This window comes from Callorhinus ursinus, unplaced genomic scaffold, assembly GCF_003265705.2.
Source record: "Callorhinus ursinus isolate GAN/ISIS: 27379988/994484 unplaced genomic scaffold, GSC_fseal_2.0 scaffold19, whole genome shotgun sequence".
NCBI lineage: Eukaryota > Metazoa > Chordata > Mammalia > Carnivora > Otariidae > Callorhinus > Callorhinus ursinus.
The window spans coordinates 5,488,280-5,508,517 of record NW_027397081.1 but is presented as its reverse complement, the minus strand read 5'-3'; the positions used below and the strand labels follow the sequence as shown (position 1 = coordinate 5,508,517).

At 43.2% G+C, this 20,238-nt stretch overlaps 1 protein-coding gene across 2 annotated transcripts in view; it reads left to right on the top strand.

Annotated features, from left to right (window-relative positions):
• SLC35F2 (solute carrier family 35 member F2) overlaps positions 1-19,579 on the top strand; it is a 46,933-nt gene extending 27,354 nt beyond the window's left edge. For both annotated transcript variants that reach the window (XM_025894055.2, XM_073903682.1), the window contains exons 2-8: positions 4,835-5,010; positions 7,303-7,430; positions 11,618-11,777; positions 12,694-12,850; positions 13,369-13,421; positions 14,678-14,832; positions 18,516-19,579. In XM_025894055.2, the coding sequence (XP_025749840.1) occupies positions 4,835-5,010; positions 7,303-7,430; positions 11,618-11,777; positions 12,694-12,850; positions 13,369-13,421; positions 14,678-14,832; positions 18,516-18,701 (1,015 nt within the window). In that variant the 3' untranslated portion in view covers positions 18,702-19,579. The remainder of the gene's footprint in view (positions 1-4,834; positions 5,011-7,302; positions 7,431-11,617; positions 11,778-12,693; positions 12,851-13,368; positions 13,422-14,677; positions 14,833-18,515) is intronic.
• Positions 19,580-20,238: the final 659 nt, after the last annotated feature.

The following is a 20,238-nucleotide window of genomic DNA, read 5'->3' as shown; positions in this document are numbered from 1 at the left end:
AAAACAAGCGGAACAATGCTATTTATTGCTTAAGGATATTTGCATAAATATTAAAATATAGGGAAATGCATGGCATGATAAATGCCCAGTTCTGGATTAGCTAGTTACCCCAGAGAGCTGAAGCTGGGGAGAGCAGGAGGGGGGTATGTCAATGTTGCCAATATTTTCTTCTTTAAGCTCCTTGGTGGATACATAAATGCATGTTGGCTATACATTATACTTTGTTATATATTAAATATAGAAATTTAAAAAATCAAAAATTAAAGCTGTGAGAGAGTCGTCCCAGATGAGACTGGCAAAGTGTGCAAAGGGCAGATGATGGGATGCCCTGTAGGCCATTTTAAAGTTTGGCTTTCATCTAAGGACAAAGGGGATCTGTAGAAAGATTTCAGGAAGCGTGGGAATGATCCCGTTAACATTCAGTTAACATTCAGAACGTTGACTCCTGCTATCGAGTAGAGATTGGATTTGTGGAGAGTGGTGCAGTGAGGAGAAATTTGCTGCAGCCCAAACTGTAGAGCACTTTCTCCTTAAAGTGCTATCTTCTCCTGCTTCCAGAATGTTCTTCCTTCCTCGTTCTCTTCTTCTGGCCATGCCTCTTCTTCATCCCTATCTCAAATTCCTCATCTTCCTCTGGCCCCTTTGTCCTGCTGTTTTCCAGAGTGTTTCTTTCTTTCTTTCTTTCTTTTTTTTTTTTACCCTCTTTTTGTTTTTTTACATTTAAGTCTTAGTATCATTTGTGTTCCAACTTCAGTTACCATCTCTATGCTTTTGGTTCTCAAAATTTATTTCTGCAACCCAGTTCTTTTTCCCAGCTCTAAACTGCTTACTGGATATTTTCCCTTGACCATCTCACAACAACAAAAAGATGTGCCTTTTCCTGCTGCCTTTGGGAACTTGATTAACCATATTGTGATCTATCCAGTTGTCGGATCTAGAAAACCAGGTATTATTCTAGACTCTGCTGTCTGTCACCTTTCCTCTTTAACAGGTTTTCATGTTAGGCATTAAGGGTAAGGTTTTGGTGCTGTGTGCTGTGACGTATTTAGGGACCCAGGAATGCTCAGTTACTGATGCACTAGTCACTTCGCTCCCTCCTATTCAGAAGATTTCACCACCAGCAAGGTAAGAAGCCAACTTTAGAGCATTATACCCAAGGCCCTTCTTGATCTGGCTTGTGTGGATCTTCCTTTCCTCATTTGCTGCCATTTTCCTCTCTCACCTTCTTTGCAGCTACACCAACCCACTCGAAATCCCTGAATGTGCCATATTGTTTTAGGACTCGATGCCTTAGTATATGCTGTTCCTTCTGCTTAGAATGCCTTTCCTTGCTGTATTTGTCTGGTGAACTCTTGAAGTTTTGTAAGCCAGCCCATTATAGCATTTGCCTTGTCCTAATTCCTAGTTTACTTGCCTCTTTAACCCCAGTAGACACTGAACCTCTGAGGCACAGAGAGTGACTATTCAGGTTTTTTTTTTTTTTTTTAATTAGAGAGAGAGAGTGAGCATGAGAGAGCGCATGTGGGAACGGTGGGAGGAGCAGAGGGAGAGGGAAAGAATCTTAAGCAGGCTCCACGCCCACTGTGGAGCCCGATGTGGGGCTCAATCCCATGACCCTGAGATCATGACCTGAGCCAAAATCAAGTTGGACACTTAAATGACTGAGCCACCCAGGTGCCCCTCAGTTTTTATCTTCTTGTCCTGACACATGGCAAAGGCTCTACAAGTGTGTTTAGTTAGGGTTGACTCACCCAGCAAACTTCCCCTTTCTCTTTGGGTCCCTGGGCTAGGATTGTTGGAGGTTAGTTGCAAATTACTAAAATGAACATTCCAGAGGAAAAAAAATACACTGTAAACTCTTAGAACAGATATTCTTTGTCTTCTGCAGTTTTGGTATTTTCTACTTCGCTTAGAACAACTCTGGAAGGATTTATATAAAGAACATTTTAAACAAAAGTGGTGGTGTTCTCAGTCCTGAGCCCTGATCCTTCCAGGAGCTGTCTTTATAATCTCTTTTCAGTTTCTTTTTTGTCAGTCTTCAAGTTTTCCCTCATACTGCCTTCTTTTTTTTTTTTAAACGTTTTCTATTTATTTATTCATGAGAGTCAGAGAGAGAGAGAGAGAGAGAGAGAGGCAGAGGCAGAGGCAGAGGGAGAAGCAGGCTCCCCGCTGAGCAGGGAGCCCGATGCAGGACTCGATCCCAGGACCCTGGGATCATGACCTGAGCCAAAGGCAGACGCTTAATCATCTGAGCCACCCAGGCGCCCCTTCTCATACTGCCTTCTGCTCATCTCCCAGATATGTTTAAACTTCCTTGATCCTTTAACAAGATAATAATAATAATAATAAACCTGTCTTCAACATTGCTGCTTGTTCTTCACACTCTTTCCTTATCTCTGTTCTCCTTTTCATCATTTTTAAAAAAGACAGCAATTTATGCTTGGTGCATTTGCTGGCTCATAGTCTACTCACCCCACCCACTGGAATCTGACTTTAGGCATTCCCATTAGCTGAAAGCTTTCTTTCAAAGGTATGAGTGACTTCCAGCTTCCCAGTCCAACTATGTCTCTTTAGGCATAATGCCACCCCTTCTCTCTGTAGTTTTTGACACTATCATATTGATGATCTCTTCCTTTTAAAAAAGTTTTTCCGCTCTTAGCTTCTGTATCACGGCACTCCCATAATTTCTCGTCTTTCTCTGACTCTTGCACTTCACTGGGAACCTAGGTGAGTGTCTTATGTTTGGAGTCACCATATATTTGGACATATATGATCATTTCTTTATCTGTTTACATTGATTCAACAAATACTTACTGAGTGACAGCAAAGTGCAAGGCCCTGGATGTGTAGTGGAGAGAAAATAGATGGGGTCTAACTTTCTGAAGTCCAGAGTTTCAACTTGGTTATCTATTACTGGGTAACAAATTTCCGCAAACTTAGTGACTTAAAATAAGGCTCAGTTGTTGTAGAACAGGCATCTCCCTACCCTCTGCTTCGGGGCCTCTCACAAGGCTGTAGTTGTGGTGTCTGCCAGGGCTGGGGACCCAGCAGCAGCCTCCAGTGGGCAGGGATCTGCTTCCAGGCTCACAGTGATGTTCGCAAGATTCATTTCCTTGCTGACCGGTGGGCAGATGTTCTCAGTTCCTTGCTGGGGTTTGGCAAGAGGCACCTTCAGTTCCTTTCCATGTGGGTCTCTCTGTACAAGCTTGTTTCATGGGAGCCTGCAGGGAAGAGAGGAGAGTTGACTTGCAAGGTGGAAGTGATAACCCTAGGGAATGTATTCATGGAAATGACATCCCATTCCTTGTACTGTATTCCACTGGTTAGAAGTAAGTCACAGATCCTGCGCACACTCAAGAGGAGATCACACAGGGCAAAAATGTCTGGAAGCAGAGACTCACCAGGGACCTTCTCAGAGTCCTCCTGTGAAACCTCTTACTGTTTTTCCTCCAGCAATACAGCTGTCTCAATTTCTGCTGCTCTCAAATTGAACTCATGACCCTCTCCTTGCCCAAACCTCTTCTCGTCCTGTATTCTCTGACCTGCTCGGCAGCCTCGTATCTGTCCAGTCGTCTTCTCTAGAAACCCAGAGATTGGGGCGCCTGGGTGGCTCCGTTGGTTGAGCGTCTGACTCTTGGTTTGGGCTCAGGTCATGGTCTCAGGGTCGTGGGACCGAGCGGCCGCTCCACGGTCAGCCCAGAGTCTGCTCGAGATTCTCTCTCCCTCTTCCTGTCCCCACCCTGTGCCCACTTGTGCTCTCTCTCCCTCTCTTTCTCAAATAAATAAAAAAAAAATTAAAAAAAAGAAAGAAACCCAGAGATCATTTTCAACACTTCCCCCTGAGGTTTAACAGGCTGCTGGGTTCTGTACATTCTGCCCCTGTGGCACCTTCCATGGCATTCTCTGCTTTCCACTTGCTGACATGGCTTTCGTTGGTTGTTCAGGGGCCTCTTTTTTTTTTAAATGCCAAAAGGCAGAATCTGGGTCTTATTCTTCTACAGTCCAAAGTGCCAGCCTCTAGAGCAGTGATTCAGAGTCTTGGCTGCACATTGGAATCACCTAGCGAGCTTGGAACATCACCGATGCCTGGAACCCACTGCTAGGGATAATGATGCAGTGGGTCCGGGTGCCGCTGAACGTTGGCGTTCATAATCTTCCTGGTTCACGGGCGCCTGGGTGGCTCAGTCGGTCAGTGTCGGACTCTTGAGTTCGACTCAGGTCGTGATCTCAGGGTCGTGGGATGGAACCCGCATCCGGCTCTGCGCTCAGTGGGGCGTCTGCTTGAGAGTCTCTCTCTGCCCCTCCCCCCACTCATGTACACATGCTCTTTCTCTCTCTCTCTCAAATAAATAAAAAATAAAACCTTTAAAAAGTCTCCAAGATTCAAACATGGAGGCAACCTTGAAAGCCATTGCTTCTGGTTGAAGAAATCAAGTCTCTGGACGAGTGAAAGGTTGAGAAAATGGTAAACATTTAATGCGTAGGAAGAATTTAAAACTGAAGTTAAAGTTGTGTTTAAAAAAACCACACACACTTCAAATAGTATATGACAAAGCTTAGTAATCAAAACGATCTCTATATGGTCAGGGAAGTGGGGGATATGTCTTTTTGTGGGAATGAGGGGGAAAATCAGAAATGTGAAGGAGTATAGTCTCTCAAAATACAAAACTTCAATTCTTGTGCATGTAAAGTAAGCGATAAAATGAAATAAAGAACCACCTAGAATAATTAGAATATTTCTTTGTGTTGAGCCTCTGTGTGTGTGTGTGTGTGTGTGTGTGTGTGTGTAAGGAATAACTTGCGAGTTGTTCTGATCTTCTCCTTTATTTTCCAGGCATATCTTGAAGACAGTTGCCCTGGGTCAGATGCTGTCCTTGTGTATATGTGGGACAGCCATCACCAGCCAGTACCTGGCAGAAAAATACAAAGTGACCACCCCCATGCTTCAGAGCTTTATCAACTATTGCCTGCTGTTTCTATTTTATACAGTGATGCTGACATTTCAATCAGGTAGGTCAAATGTGAGGATGACCTTTTCGACAAATTATCTTCATAAAAATGTTTGGCTTCTGGATATTAAAAAAATAAAATGTGAGGTAAAACCAAGAATGGGAAACTATTTTACATAGAAGTTATTGGAAAACTGTGACACCCCTGAATGCTATGAAAATTTATGGAGATTTATGTATAATTCTCAGAAATTGTTGATTAAAACAGGGAGCGCCAAACTGTCCCACCAGAAGTTGCCAAAAAATAAAGAAAGTGCTGGGGTGCCTGGCTGGCTCAGCATGGGACTCTTGACCTTGGGGTCATGAGTTCGAGCCCCATTTTGGGGGTAGAGATTGCTTTAAAAAAATAAAATTGAAAAACAAAAATATTAAAAGTGTAAACGTCATTACGAGTTAGGTTTTATTTTTTTTTCCCGTGGTTGATAAATTTAAGAGACAGTATTAAAAACCCTTAAAAAGAGCCTCACTTTCCAAAATATATATTTCCCCTCAAGTGGAGAACATTAAATGGAGCACTGGTTACATGTAGATCAAGTCTGTGTCGTGAGAGAGACAAAAGGCAAGGGATTGGCAAGGAATTAACATCTTTATCACTGGCTGTTTTTTTTTTTTAAGATTTATTTATTTATTATATATATAGAGAAAGCGTGTGCATGCAAGCAGGGGGAGGGGCAGAGGGAGAGAATCTCAAGCAGACTCCCTGCTGAATGTGGAGCCCAATGTGGGGCTTGATCTCACGACCCTGAGATCACAACATGAGCTGGAACAAAGGGTCGGAGGCTTAACTGACTGAGCCACCCAGACGCCTGGGTGAAGTTGTTTTAGAATCATAGAAATATGATTTGTAGCTAGCTACACAGAAAATGGGAAGAGCTAGATTCTGGCTGACATTTTTGTGCTAGGCATCATTTTAATTGCTTAACTCACTTTGGTGATGTGTTACCTCACTGAATCCTCCCAATGAAGCAGTTGGGTATTACTGTTACCCCCACTTTGCAGTTGGGGAAACTGAGGCGTGCAACACGTAGGTAACGGGCCGTGAGTCTTGTAGGTAGGAATTGGTGGAGACAGATTCCAACTCAGCCAGCCTGCCCCCGAGCTCATGCTCTCGGCGCCACCCCGCATTAGGGGCTGCTAGTCATGACAGACGTCCTTCCCACAAGAGGAGAGCATGACTTTTAAAAAACAAATGAAATGAGATTGAACTCAGAAAGGTGAGGACTATGGGTAACCCAGACTGATTGGGAGGGGGCAATACTTCCATTTTCATCGTTTTGAGCTTCATAATGAAATCAGTGGTGTTTGCAAATCCTCATGTAATATGAACCTTAATGCCCAATGGTATCTGGTGTTGGGATAAGTGACTTGTTTTTGAAAGAAGGTGGAAACCAGTTGTGGGAGAGGGGAAAACGTCTTAAGTGGAAAGTACCAAATTTGGTAAGAACTTTAGTAGGAGTTGGAAATGGAATTGGGTACATGGTTAATAGCTCTGGATGCTTCTTTGTAAACATCAGCCTTTAGGAAGTCAGTGTGACTCATAAGTACATCAGTGAGGTCCCCCCGAAGGATGGTTGGTGGGTGCCTGCCATGCTCTGTCAGATGTTGAGGAAGACTAACTTTGTGTTTTCAGGGTGTTCCTCCTAATTGGGTTTTAATGATAATTATTTGGTTATGATTCTCACTTGCAGGTTATTTTTACCATAAAGCCTTCTCATATATGTGCTAATTATGTATCTCCTGTCTACTAGATTCTCTAAAGAAGTGAATTGCAGTTAACTTGAATAAGTAGAATTTGGGGGATAAAAGGTTTTTCTTCAGTGCTGCCACCAAATCTTTTTTTCAGACTTATCACTGAGTTAATTTTGTCTTGAAAGCACATTTCTTCCAAAAGAATGACCACGTGCAGAGGTTAAATAATCATTGGATTCATAAGAGAACATTTGATTGTCATAGGATAATCTGTAGCTTGTCAGGAATGGCAGCATCCAAACCCATACCTGGTTATTATATTTCTGTTACAGTAGGAAATGAAATTTAACCACTTTCTCCTACTTACTTCCTCTCTGGTGTATACTTTAAACCCTTGGTCTATGCTGACATCTTAGCTTGGGTTTCATAATAGAAAAAAATCTGACACTTGCTGAGCTATTGTAGGCATTTTGGTTCTGAGTAATGGAAATTAGGAGGGACCACATTCAAAAGAGAAAGTAAACCTTTGCTTTGACTCCTTAATCTCTAAATTGATATGCCTAGCACCAGGTAACATGTACCAACCCAGATTTCTTTGAACCAGGGAGCGATAACCTTTTATCCATCTTGAAGAGAAAATGGTGGAAGTATGTCCTCCTTGGGTTAGCAGACGTGGAAGCTAATTACCTGATCGTCCGAGCGTACCAGTACACCACTCTAACCAGTGTCCAGGTAAGGGGGCCTCCTCTCGCCTGTGTGGATTTTTCAGCTTCCAGAGAAGAATCTGAGCCCATATGTGCTAACCAAATTTTATGGAAAAGCTGTTCACTGGCAGAAAACCTAAATACAGGTGGATGCTATCTGTTTCTTCTTGGAGCATATGTGCTAATGAGTAAAATTTCCTGGAATCGGTGAAAATGTATACACGTTAATCAGTTCCCAAACTGCCAATGTTGTTACAGAATAGAATAGTTGCTACCAAAATAAGCATAAATATTTAGTTGGCAATTGATGTTGTGATGTTGACAAGAGTTCTTTTTTAAGTTTGTTTAAAGATGGCATATAAAGTGAATATACTTTGGGCACGTTCTGCATGGAGCACTGGGTGTTATGAACAAACAATGAATCATGGAACAGTACACCAAAACAAATTATGTAATATATGGTGATTAACATAACAATAAAAAAATTAAAAAAAAATAAAGTGAATATACTTTTGTGCTACAGAAAAGTTGGAGGTTTGCTAATAAAGTAGATATTCAAGACAAAAGGAACCGTTGGAGTCACTGGAAAGAACCTTGTAGACATCTGGGGTAGAGATTAAGCACCTTGGGTGGCCAGAGGTAAAACTGGTATCATTATTCCTCTTTTAGGGTTATTGTTGCTGGATTGAAAGAAAAATGTTCCTGCAGAACAGTACTTTTTAACCAGGTTTTGAGGATGACTGATCAGTTGTCTTGATGTTAGCGAACTGTGGGCTGTATCATGATGTGACTCACCACTGCTAACAACAAACTGTTTCATGAAGGAAAGTGAAAGTGAGAGACCTCGATGCCAGGTTTAGTCTTCACAGTTTAATAAATTTGTAACTTTCTTTTAAAGATTTTTATTTATTTATTTGAGAGAGAGAGTGAGAGAGAAAGACAACATGAGCTGGGGTGAGGAGCAGAGGGAGAGGCAGACTCCCCGCGGAGCAGGGAGCCCGATGCGGGGCTCGATCCCAGGACCCTGGGATCATGACCTGAGCTGAAGGCAGACCCTTCACTGACTGAGCCAGCCAGGCGCCCTGAAATTTGTAATTTTTTGATGCATCAGTTTTCTCACTATATAAAACAGAGGTGTCCTTATTTCATCTCTGGAAGAATTAAAGTGTAATTAGACTTACTTCACTTGGAAGACATAAAGACTGATGACAATTCAGTACTTTTCCAATGTGAATATACATTAAATGCTATTATCTGAATGCCTCATATTAAATATTTTCTCTTCTGTAACATCGCGCTAATCATGCTAAGCATTGTCTTCAGCAGACCTTTGGTTTGGGGAAATATGGGTTAAGACAGATATCACAGGAGGTACGTAGAAAACCCAGCATTCATAAAAATTAAAACCAGGAGTTAGGGGCGCCTGGGTGGCTCAGTCAGTTAAGTGTCTGCCCTCAGCTCAGGTCATGATCTCTGGGTCCTAGCATCGAGTCCCACCTTGGGCTCCCTGCTCAGCAAGGAGCCTGCTGCTCCCTCTGCCTCTCCTCCTGCTTGTGTTCTCTCTCTCTCTCTGACAAATAAACAAATAAAATCTTAAAAAAAAACTATAAAACCAGAGTTACCTAAAGGATCAAGTTCATCACAAATAGGATCAAGTGTGCTTTTAGCTATGGGTAATAAGCATATATATATGTAGAAGATGGCATTTTTCTGGTCACATTCGACCCTCCTCATACACAATTTAATTACTTGATTATAATTCACAGAAACTTTGGTTGTGGATGACCGATAATGACCAGTTTTGACTTGGTACAAGGTCTAAACCCAGCTAAGCAAAAAAAACTTACACTTGAGTCTTTGACTGAAGCTCATGCCTTAGACTATTGGAAATAATTTCTTCAATTCTAGCCTCTTAGAAAAACCCAAGCATTTGGTCATCAAAAGTTATGTGCTTCCGGTCCTCGCAAGGAGTCTATTATAAAAAGGGCATCTAGCAGCTAAAACTCCTTGCTGCAGTGGCTGGGGACTCTCCCTGGGACTCTTCCAGCTGATTCTCTACTTGAGTAAATCTGCAGTGTGGGTGGAAGGACGGAAGTTGGGCCCTGGGGGTCTCTGAACCTCCCGCTTAAGGATTCCTTCAGAGATTCTGGAATAGCAACCACATGAAGCTCATGACGTGGCCGTTGGCACCTTGGACTAGGTTTCCACCCGTGTGTCCTCCCATTTTACCCCACTTCTGTTCCTTTTCCTTCCCCACCCACAGCCAGTTTCTCCTCCATTGGGCTGCTCTGTTCTTTCTAGAACATGGTGCTGTTTGAAGCCCCTGTCCCCCGTTCTCTAAGGCTTCTTTCAATCTCACTTTCTCCTCTCTGCCCCATCTCTAATAAAGTATCTCTACTTTAGTAGAAGTCAAGGAGAAGACATCCATCACCAAGAGTACACTGTGAGGAGGAGAGTCGGTGTAGATAGGTGGCCCAGGGTGCTAGATAGCAGATGAGAAGTCATGGAACTTCATGGTAGGAAGGCGCCTGTGAGATCATGTGGTCTGATCTCTTCGTTTCATGTTGTGACGCCAAGGGCGACCGGCTGGGGAGCACGCTGCTGGTCAGTGGCGGGACTACATAGGCAGCTCCCTTAGACGGCCACTCATTGCCCACCAAAACTTGTTAAAAACAGAATAAAATTTTAAAGGGATTTTATTTATTTATTTGACAGAGAGAGAGCGCATGAGAGAGCACAAGCAGGGGGAGCGGCAGGCAGAGGGAGAAGCAGACTCCCTGCCCAGCAGGGAGCCAGATGCGGGGCTCGATCCCAGGACCTGAGGTGAAGGCGGATGCTTAACTGACGGAGCCACCCAGGCGCCCCCCAAATAGAATAAATTTAAGTTTGATTTTAAGACACACTTGAAGAAGAGGGAGTCTCCCGTGAGACTTTTGAGAAGTGACCTTTTTTTTTTTTTTTTTACTTTTTTTGTTTAAGGAACATCGTTCAGACTTTGTTAAGTCATTCGGCTGGATTCCGCCGGTGTCTTCCGGGACGGGCTGTTATCCTTTGCATCGTGTAGTGGTTTGTCATTCAGGCAGGCTCAGCAAAGCACTTAGGGGATTAGAGCTGTGGAGCTGGAATGAATAACGAGGCAAGGTGCCCGTGCCTGCGCCTGGTGCGCCGGCCCCCAGCAGTGACACCGTGGCAGAAGGCCATCAGTCAGCAGCCGTGGACGGGCTCCGACAGGCTGCGGGAGATTTAGGGGCCTGGCTTGTCCAAAACGAGACAGACACAGAGAGCATCCGAGACAAGGTTAAAAAAAGAACAGGAGGAGCAATAAAGCAGGTTCGGGACTATTAATTAGTATACAGAATATATTTTTTATCCTTGAATGCACTTCACAACATTTGTGACCTCAAGAGTCGAGGGAATAAAATCTCCATTTCCCCCCCTTTATCTTACAAGTGATTTTGAATTCGCTGAGATTTTGGCACTGCCTTTTAGCCTGACGATATTGGGGGTGGAGGAAGTATTTTCTGGACCCACGATCAGCAGGTGATGGATGAATATTCGATGAGGAGGAGCGCAAGGACTCTCTGTGAGCGAGGGTGGGGTTGGGCACTTTGTCAGGGAGATGGCATCTTTTGGCTTTGTGGCAACCTCCTTGTACTTGGTAGTGCTTATTAGCCCAGTGACACCTAAATATCTGCTGGTGTGACTGTTTATTCTATGTCCGGCTAGCCTTCCGTATGCTGCTGAGGGCTGGGCTGTGTCTCTCTTGTTCTCTACGCTCCAGCCCCCTAGGGTCTCCCCCACGTGAGGTGCGGAAGTACTGACTGAGTGAGGGGGTGCGTGAGGGAAGGCAGGACTGCCTGCTGGACTTAAGGAAAAACGCGGCTGGGAGGGTAGAGGTACAGCACAGGCTGTGAGGCAGAATCCCTGGGGTCAGCCACTGGTTCTCCCACTTCCAACTGTGGGATTTGGGGCAACTCATGCAACCTGTCTGTGCCTTGGTTTTCCTCATCCGTAGAATGGGAACTGCGGTTTCAGTCTCACAGGGTTGTGAAGATTCAACCAGTCAATCCAGGTAAAGGTAAATCCAAGTAATCCCGGGAAATCGCCGTCGAGATGCTCAGGGCGGGCAGGAATAAACGCGGACTCCGAGGATTATTTACCCATCGTATAGCTGAGGACAGAAGGCTTACGCCGTTTGTGTCTCTTTCCTTGCAGCTTCTGGACTGCTTTGGGATCCCTGTGTTGATGGCTCTCTCGTGGTTTATTCTTTATGCAAGATACAGAGTGATCCACTTCGTCGCTGTGGCTGTGTGTCTGCTGGGCGTGGGAACGATGGTCGGTGCAGACATCCTGGCAGGGAGGGAAGACAACTCCGGTGAGAGGCTGTGGTCCTTCTTCTGCTTCGCTCACGGAAAAAAAGTGTTGCTTATGTTTTCGCTTCTGTATTGCAAAGCTCTGTAGGAAAAGACAGAAAGCATGTCTTGGCTAAACTGTCTTTTAAGTTTTATTTTCAGATTTACTTCCTTCTGCTATTGGGACCCCTTCTGCCAAGTGTGCTTTGTGTCCCTGCCCGCCCACGGCCCTTGCTTCTTTTTGTCACACTAAATAGTTTTGTCTCATGGGAGAGAAGTTTCTTTAAATATCGGCAATAATCCTCTTTTGGCCCATCCATTCGGATTAGTTACTGGAAAAACTTGTAGATTCTTGGCTTTTTATCAGAAGGAAACTTCATGTCCACTGCGTGACCGACCTCTTTTTCAGTCGCTCTCTGGATGAGAACACTTGGACATTCTTTGGGCCAAAGTTCAGACAATGGATGCTATAAAATCTAAGTATGGCCTCGGAATTTCCCCAGTCTACAGGTGACTTCACTGTATCCTTGGATTGAGGGAAGATGAACTTGACTACCTAGCTTCTTTCCCTGTAGTTTTTAGTTAATTCCCTTCCATGAATTCCGTTAATTTCTTTGTCATAGAATCATTTCCTAAGGCCCTATGTTATCCATCTTCCAGTTGCGTCATCTCCCAAGGGGTCAAAATATGAAAAATCACAGTAGAATTGTGCCATAAAGTGAGAGGAGTAAGAGTCCTTGAACTTCTAGAAACCAGAGTTTCTCCTTCTGTAAACTCTTATTTAAATGAATGTGAACCAGATACACTCCTGGAAGCAAGCTAGAAAGCGTCCCGTCTTAACACTGTGTACCTCTTAAAAAAACCAAAAAACAAAACAAAAAAACAAAACAAACAAACAAAAAAACACTGTGTACCTCTTTGTGTCTTGTCTTCCTACAGGGAGTGACGTCCTGATTGGTGACATCTTGGTCCTTCTTGGGGCTTCCCTCTATGCTGTTTCTAACGTGTGTGAAGAATACATTGTGAAGAAGCTGAGCAGACAGGAGTTTTTAGGGATGGTGGGCTTATTTGGAACAATTATCAGCGGCATACAGCTGTAAGAGTCTAAAATCTCCCTTAAACAAAATAAGCACATATATGGTACATGATTACTTTCCAGCTACTAATATTCATTGTTGATTTGGCCCAGATTCCCATTGGAAATCAGTGACTTGCTAACTATTAGAAGATTCTTGAAATATCAAGAATTATGCCTCATTTTCTTATATGTACGTGATGCTTATGATTTCTGCTTACAACGTGGTAGAGGCATTACCATACAGACTTTATTTTTCAGTTATTTCCAGAAAATATGAACTCCCTATTCAAATGGAAAACATAATGTCATGTTGGCTACTACTTGAAAAGTGCCTTGAAGGGCGTCAAGCATGTTTTTGGGCTCCTTTGGGTTTCATTTGTTGTCATTTATATTAAAGATACTTATTTTTATACCCTAAGAAAAATTTAAGAAGCAATGTAATTCCTCATCTTAGCTGAAATATAGCAACTAAAATGCTTATAAACTAGTGAAAATGAGTATGTGGATCTCTCTCTGACCTCTTGTTTTAATCTTAGATTGATTGTGGAATATAAGGATATTGCCAGCATCCAGTGGGACTGGAAGATTGGTATGTACATAAAATGGTCATCCATTTTGGGGCAGTATCCTTTCCTCTAAGTGACAAAAACACACGTCGAGAAATAAATACTTCATATAAGTAGTATTTAAGCATTTTTGTAAAATCACAGAGTAATTTGGTACCCCGAGGGCTCCAGGGTTTACATTGAGTTTTCCCTGAGAACTCGTAAATGAACCTTCACGGGAGTTAATTCTTAATCTTTACCTTCAGGAATAGCTTTCCTTTACTAGGAATTCTGTGACCTTCGGTCACACTCCCTTTCAACTAGATCTGTATCACGAGTCCTCAAACCTAATGTGAAGGTTGTCTGCTTGATGTAATTTGTGAAACATTAACCCGAACATTCTGAGGGTGTATAATCACCCACCAACTTCCATTACGACTCTCACCTGATATTCTTGGGCATCTGCACAAATAAATAATGTAGAAAACAGTGGTGGAACAGTTAAGAAAGACTCCTTCAACCTTACTTAATGATGGATGGAAAGAAGTTAAAAATAGCCTATAAAATGTCATGGAAGTTCATGTGCTGTGCTTGGATAATTTAATTCAATTAAATAACTTGGATTGCCAGAGTGTGAGTGAGTGTACCTGAATGTGAGTGGGTATGAGTGGGTGTACGTTGAGTATGGAGGTGGGATTGAAGGAATGGTTGCAAAACTAAATGGTGAGCACCCACATGACCAACTCTGGCCCGAAGAGGATGGTTATACTGTGCTTTCTGAGAGCGCTGAATTTAATGACATGAGCACAAGATAACGGACCGAACAGCTACCTGCCTTTGATGACTAAAAATACTGTATTCTGAATCCAGTGACACAAATCATGTCCAACCAATGAACCAGATAAAAGCAAACAAAAGATGATGGGTGATTTTTCTTCACAGTGATTCTGCTTTTATGGACCTTTTATCACAGCATCACGTTCTCTGGGGTGGGCAGATGAGGCAGGTGGCGAGAGCTGTTGAACCAGTCACACCATGAGCAAGTCCCTATGGCCTTCACCATCTAACACCCTGTTGCAATTTTGAAGTCCTTACTCTGTGTCATATCTTGTTGTTGTTATTATTTTTTTTTCCTGTGAACTTTCAGTGTCTCATTTGCAATGCTGAGCATTTGCAAGGTGCTCTGTAGAGAGTGTGTGAAAGGATCAGGGAATTGTATATGACAGCCAAGCCTTAAAAGCATCTTTGCCTTCTGATTTCTTCCTGTAATGTTAGATATTCCACTTTGCTTTTTCTGTAGCCCTGCTGTTTGTGGCGTTTGCCCTCTGCATGTTTTGCCTGTACAGCTTCATGCCACTCGTGATTAAAGTCACCAGTGCCACCTCTGTGAACTTGGGCATCCTGACAGCTGACCTCTACAGTCTTTTCTTTGGACTCTTTCTGTTTGGCTATAAGGTAAGCAAATAGATCATGTTCAAAGAGGAACACTTGCTTGGTCTAAAAGAAGTCATGGGTGTCTTTACTAGTTTAGATCCAAAAATAAAACCTCATCTTTTTTTGGCAAGAATCTCATTGGACGGTCTGCACTCCAGGCAAATAGCATCACGTTCGTATTATAATAAGAGTTTTGATGCTCCAGACTTCTGTAAGGGTCTTGGGGACCCCCAAGGTCTTGGGAGCGCCCTTTGAGAAGTGCTGCATTGGAAGTCCATCTTTCTTTAGTATACCTTTGGTAAATGCTTGTTGACGAGTTTGCTATCCCAGTTACTTGAACAAATAGCGAGAATGTTGGCTGTTGCTTGATAATTTTAGTTTCATTTGGGGACAGCAACTACATTTCTTACAAATAGTGAGAATGTTGGCTGTTGCTTGATAATTTTAGTTTCATTTGGGGACAGCAACTACATTTCTTTGTCCTTGTAAAATTTTGTATCCAGGCAGAAATTGCTTGGCACTGATTTACACTGTTCCCAGGAATTGGCCATGAATGCACAATGCCTCATTCAGTGGGGTCTCAGAAATTTCTGCTTAAGAAGCACGAACCATTTTGCCTTGCCATGTTACATATGAAAGGAACTGGGTGTTATCTTTACAAACCTGCTGGTTAAGCTATTCCTGAACTTAGACCGAAGGAGTATTTATAGCTTTTTGGTTGCATCATTAAAAAGTAACAAATGTCAGAGTGAATCAGAGAAGTGATCTGACATGCCTAGATTGATTGATTGATTGATTGATTTTTAATGAGAACAGTTGCCAAGGGCTACAAAGTGAGCCTTACAAGTGAGTTGTGGTGCTGTGCTTGCATTTCACATGGCCGCCACTAGGGGGTGATGGTGTTTCTATTCTGTAGTTAAGCTTAGTGGTTATAGGTTATCTGTGTTAACATACGACCCCACTCACCTGTGCGTTTTTCTTTTTAAACCAGGTCCATTGATTTAGCTTTAGTAGTTTAACTTCTTCTAAGTAAAATAGTATCCAAGTGGGAAGGAGGAACTAAGGTTAAAGAAAGAAAAGCTTTAAAAATACACCTGCTGCTACCCATTATAAGCTCCCTTCGTGTAGATATTTGCCCTTTAACTGCTCTTCACTTTAACATGAAAAAGCCTTTTGTATGTCATTTTTTTGACCACATAACTTTAAACTGCTATTCTCCAAATTAGAGCATGTGAACGTTAAATTCCTTCTCCGTTCTTTTACTTTATGTTTCTTTGTCCCTGCACGTCTAGTGGCTCACTCTTAACCCAGATCAGATTTGATTGTTTTTGTTCAAAGGCTGTTTCAAGACTTGTAGAGCAAAGAGTGGGTCTGCTGTGATCTTCAGAGTAAATTACAGAGGTGGAAAACCATTCAGAGCTTAAAGAAGATACCTAGCATTTTATTTTATTTTTTAATTTTTAAAAAAGATTTTATTTATTCATGAGAGACAGAGAGGGAGAGAGAGAGAGGGAGGCAGAGGGAGAAGCAGGCTCCCTAAGCAGCAGGGAGCCCAACATGGGACTCGATCCCAGGACCCTGGGAACATGACCTGAACTGAAGGCAGACACTTCACTGACTGAGCCACCCAGGCACCCGATACCTAGCATTTTAGAAGCAGTTTTTCGAGACAAAATTATAAGTCCAATATACCACCAATTCTTAAAATTGTAGTTTCTAAAATAACTTTGGTTCTGCGTTTTAAAATTGACAGTTGAAAGAATTTTAAAAATTTCTGCACTCCTCATTGTCAGACTCTGCCTCCACTGGAATTGATCTTGAGTAAATACTTACTGACCAGAGTAGCCGCAAGAAACTTCCAGTGTAGATCCAGACACAAAGGGCAGAATTTAAAAAAAAAAGGGGGGGGAAGAAGAAAGGTAAAAGTAAGAGCCTCTAATTCAGAAGACTTACCTCATTCCCTCAGAGTCTCTCCCTTCTAAGAGAGTGACTCCATTTGATCACCTGCTTTTTAAGAGGAACAAGACACTTTTTCTTCTATACACTTAAAAACCAGAAGACTCACAGAAGCTCACAGCTGGAGATGATCAGCACTGTACATAATACTCATTTCAAAACCTGTTTAGTTCCTCCTTTTACTTTAGGGAGCGTATCTGGTTTTTCCTTCTCTCTCTCTCTCTCACATCTCCTTTCTCAACCTGTTGTGTTTTCTTATTGTTTTTCTTTGTCATCTTCTTATTAGAACTCTTTTTAGGCATTAGAACTCTTTGGGGGCATACTATGAAATCTAAATGAATTTAAAAATATTTATTGGCTTGAACAAAATATCATGCTCCGTTCTTTTTTTTTTTTTTTTTAAAGATTTTATTCATCTGAGAGAGAGAGAGAGCACGAGTGGTGGGAAGGGCAGAGGGAAACAGAGAGAGACACTCCCTGCTGAGTGGGGAGCCCTACGCAGGGCTTGATCTCCTAACCCCGAGATCATGACCCGAGCAGACGTCAGACACTTAAGCGACTGAGCCACCAAGTGCCCCAGCATTCTCTGTTCTTAACTTTAAAATCAGGTTAGCAGGACTGTTCATAAATTTGAATTTGCTTGTTCCATGAAAAATAAAATGATCCTAGGCATTTAATTACACATTCATTATGCTACATAGTTTCCTTAAAATTTACCACATCATTCTTGGTCAGTCTTCAGCTCTTCTCTTCCTGTGTTTTATCTTTCATGCTGTTAAAAACAAATATTAATTTCCTTAATACCTGAACTTTTGTATGGATCCTTGATTCAAATAAGAGCAAATATACAGAATGCATCATATTATTTATTTAAACTTTGGGGGTGTGTCAGAATGCTGTTTTCAGTAATAATACACAATGAATTAGTGTCTTGTCTTCACTGCAGTTTGCTCTGGGTGGTTGTTTTCCTAAAAAAGGGGGGGGGTTGGAGAAGGTCACCAGGAACTCCATGCATCCTTGTGGTGTGTCTGTCAGAATGGGCTCTCGCTACAGTCAGTCCCTCAGGGAGCCGAGAGGGTGGGAGATTCCTCCTGCAGAGCTCCGTGCCCTGTGCCTGTCCGACTGCTCTTTACACCACTAACCTCTTCGGGTTTGAGACTTTTCCGAAAAAATGACGTCTTTCGAGCTCTAAAGACCTTATCTGCTAAGCCCACCATAAATCTGATTGTGTAACCCTTGTCTCCTGAAAGAAGATAATTTATTAAATTTTAACAAACTGGATTTCATTGCATTAGCATACACGGAGGGTTGTGGAGAATGTGTCATATCTGTACATCCACATTTTATCTTAGGTCCAGTGTTTCTCTGTTTCATAGCAATATTATAAACGGTGCTTAGGGTCTGAAATTGGCTCTCTCATGGATGGTAGCCATGCTGACCTTTGATTCTCCCCGCAAAGTGGGGCTGGCTGCAAGGTGGAAGTCCCGCTGGGCGTATCACAGAGAAAGGCAGGAGTTCCACTTCCTAGAGCTCCAAGGGTCCTGTTGGCTGATGTGGCAGGTGTTGCCTGAGCCTGTGCGTTCACGGTACACGCGCCGGCGGGTTTGGGGGCATTGGCATCTCTTTGGAAGCTTCCAGAAACAAAGATGACGAGAAGCTAGCTGACCCTCAAAGTGTGGCGGGCAGGGGGGGTAGCCGTCAACATGTGTTTGCCAGAGACCACAACCCATCGCCCGTTCTCCCCCTAGTTCTCCGGGCTCTACATTCTGTCCTTCTCCGTCATCATGGTGGGCTTCATTCTGTACTGCTCTGCCCCGACGCGCACGGCGGAGCCCGCAGAAAGCAGCGTGCCGCCCGTCTCCGGCATCGGGATCGACAACCTAGGGCTGAAGCTGGAGGAGAACCTGCAGGAGACCCACTCAGCCGCCTTGTAGCTACAGAGGAAGGCGCCTGTGCTTGTGCACCCGAGGCTTCCCCGGAAACCGGGAGGCGCCCCTGGAGGCAGCAGACCCTGCTGACGGCAGAGGGGACTCGGAAAATTATTAGGGGAGCGAGCACTGCAACTTTGGATTGGATCCCAGTGGTTAGATTTTGCAAAGGAATAGAAAGTAGTGTATCGAAGCAGAAATACGAAAACAGAGCAGAAGGCAAGGTGGCTGGGATCATGTTTCTGTGGGTTTGAGGACCAATACCTGCTCGGGTCAGGGAGACAAGGTGTGCCCCACACTGGGGTCTCAGAGACACCCGTGGGAAAGCGTGGTGGGGCCGATAGCCAGGCATGATCCAGCCTCAGGGCAGGGCCTGCGAGCAGGCTGTCCAGGCTGGGCTGGGCAGTCAGGAGTGGGGGCAGCCCAGGGTGGTTTGGGAGCTGCTTCCCATGGTTGGAGGCCTCTGGGTTTTGCCTTGCCAGGGTAGTCATTGTCCACAAGCCCTGTGGTCTTCACGCCACAGTGAGGTCTGGTGACTGATTGCATATGGCAGCAGCATGGGTGGGGTAGCCCTTGAGAAATCCTGAGATACCAGTGTGGGTACCATTGAGGCAGGAAAGAGGGGTGGTGCAGTAAACCTGGGGACCCTCTCTCTGTTCTTCAAAGAGGATACTACACTACTTCTCACCAAGTATTTGTAATGTGCCATGAAATTTTTATGATACTTCTTCAATACAAAGTGCAACTATGTAGCATCATTATGATATTAACTACCACTCTGCCACTTTACAAAAACTGTAAACGGTATGTAAACTTTTCTTTAATGTAATAAATAAATCGAGGGGAAGTGTTCATGTTATTAAAAGATTTTGATTTCATGGGAATACATTCGTTGTGTGGTTTCTTGGATTAACCTTTTCCCCTTCTGGATTTTTAAATGACTTAATATATTCAAGATTTCTTCATATCCAACTTTTCAGAACCATGTCTTCTGGAAGGTAAGGCAGACCTACCTGGGCTTATGTTGGGATGGAGGGGAATTCATAGCGAGCCCACAGGTCATTTGCCGGAAGAAACTTTTTAAAATTCTGAATTACTTTAATTTTTTTCTTTTTTCTTTTCTTCTTCTTTTTTTAAGTTTTTTGAGTGAGATAATTTTTTATTCTCTGCAGCCAATTAAAACTGATACTTGATTTTTGCTGTGTACCATTCACAGCTGCCAGTGAGTGGAAAAAGGTTGGGTTACCGTGTTTGGCCTTTGGGGCAAGACTTTCATTTTGATTAACATGTTATTTCTTAAAATATCCTGCTTAAGAGCAAACGTGTATACACAGGGTGAAGTGGAGAGCCTCAGGTGACAGCCTCCCACATGTCTGTCAAGTCTCAGCTCAACTGTCATCTCTTTCTCTGAAGCCTTTCTCAGGTTTTCCAGGCCAGGCCCCCTCTCCTCTAGGTTCCCAGGACCCTTGTTCATATCTTCTTTGTTGCACTTATTGGGTGCTTGCTGTTTGTCTGCCATTCCTCACCACCGGTTGAGCTCTTC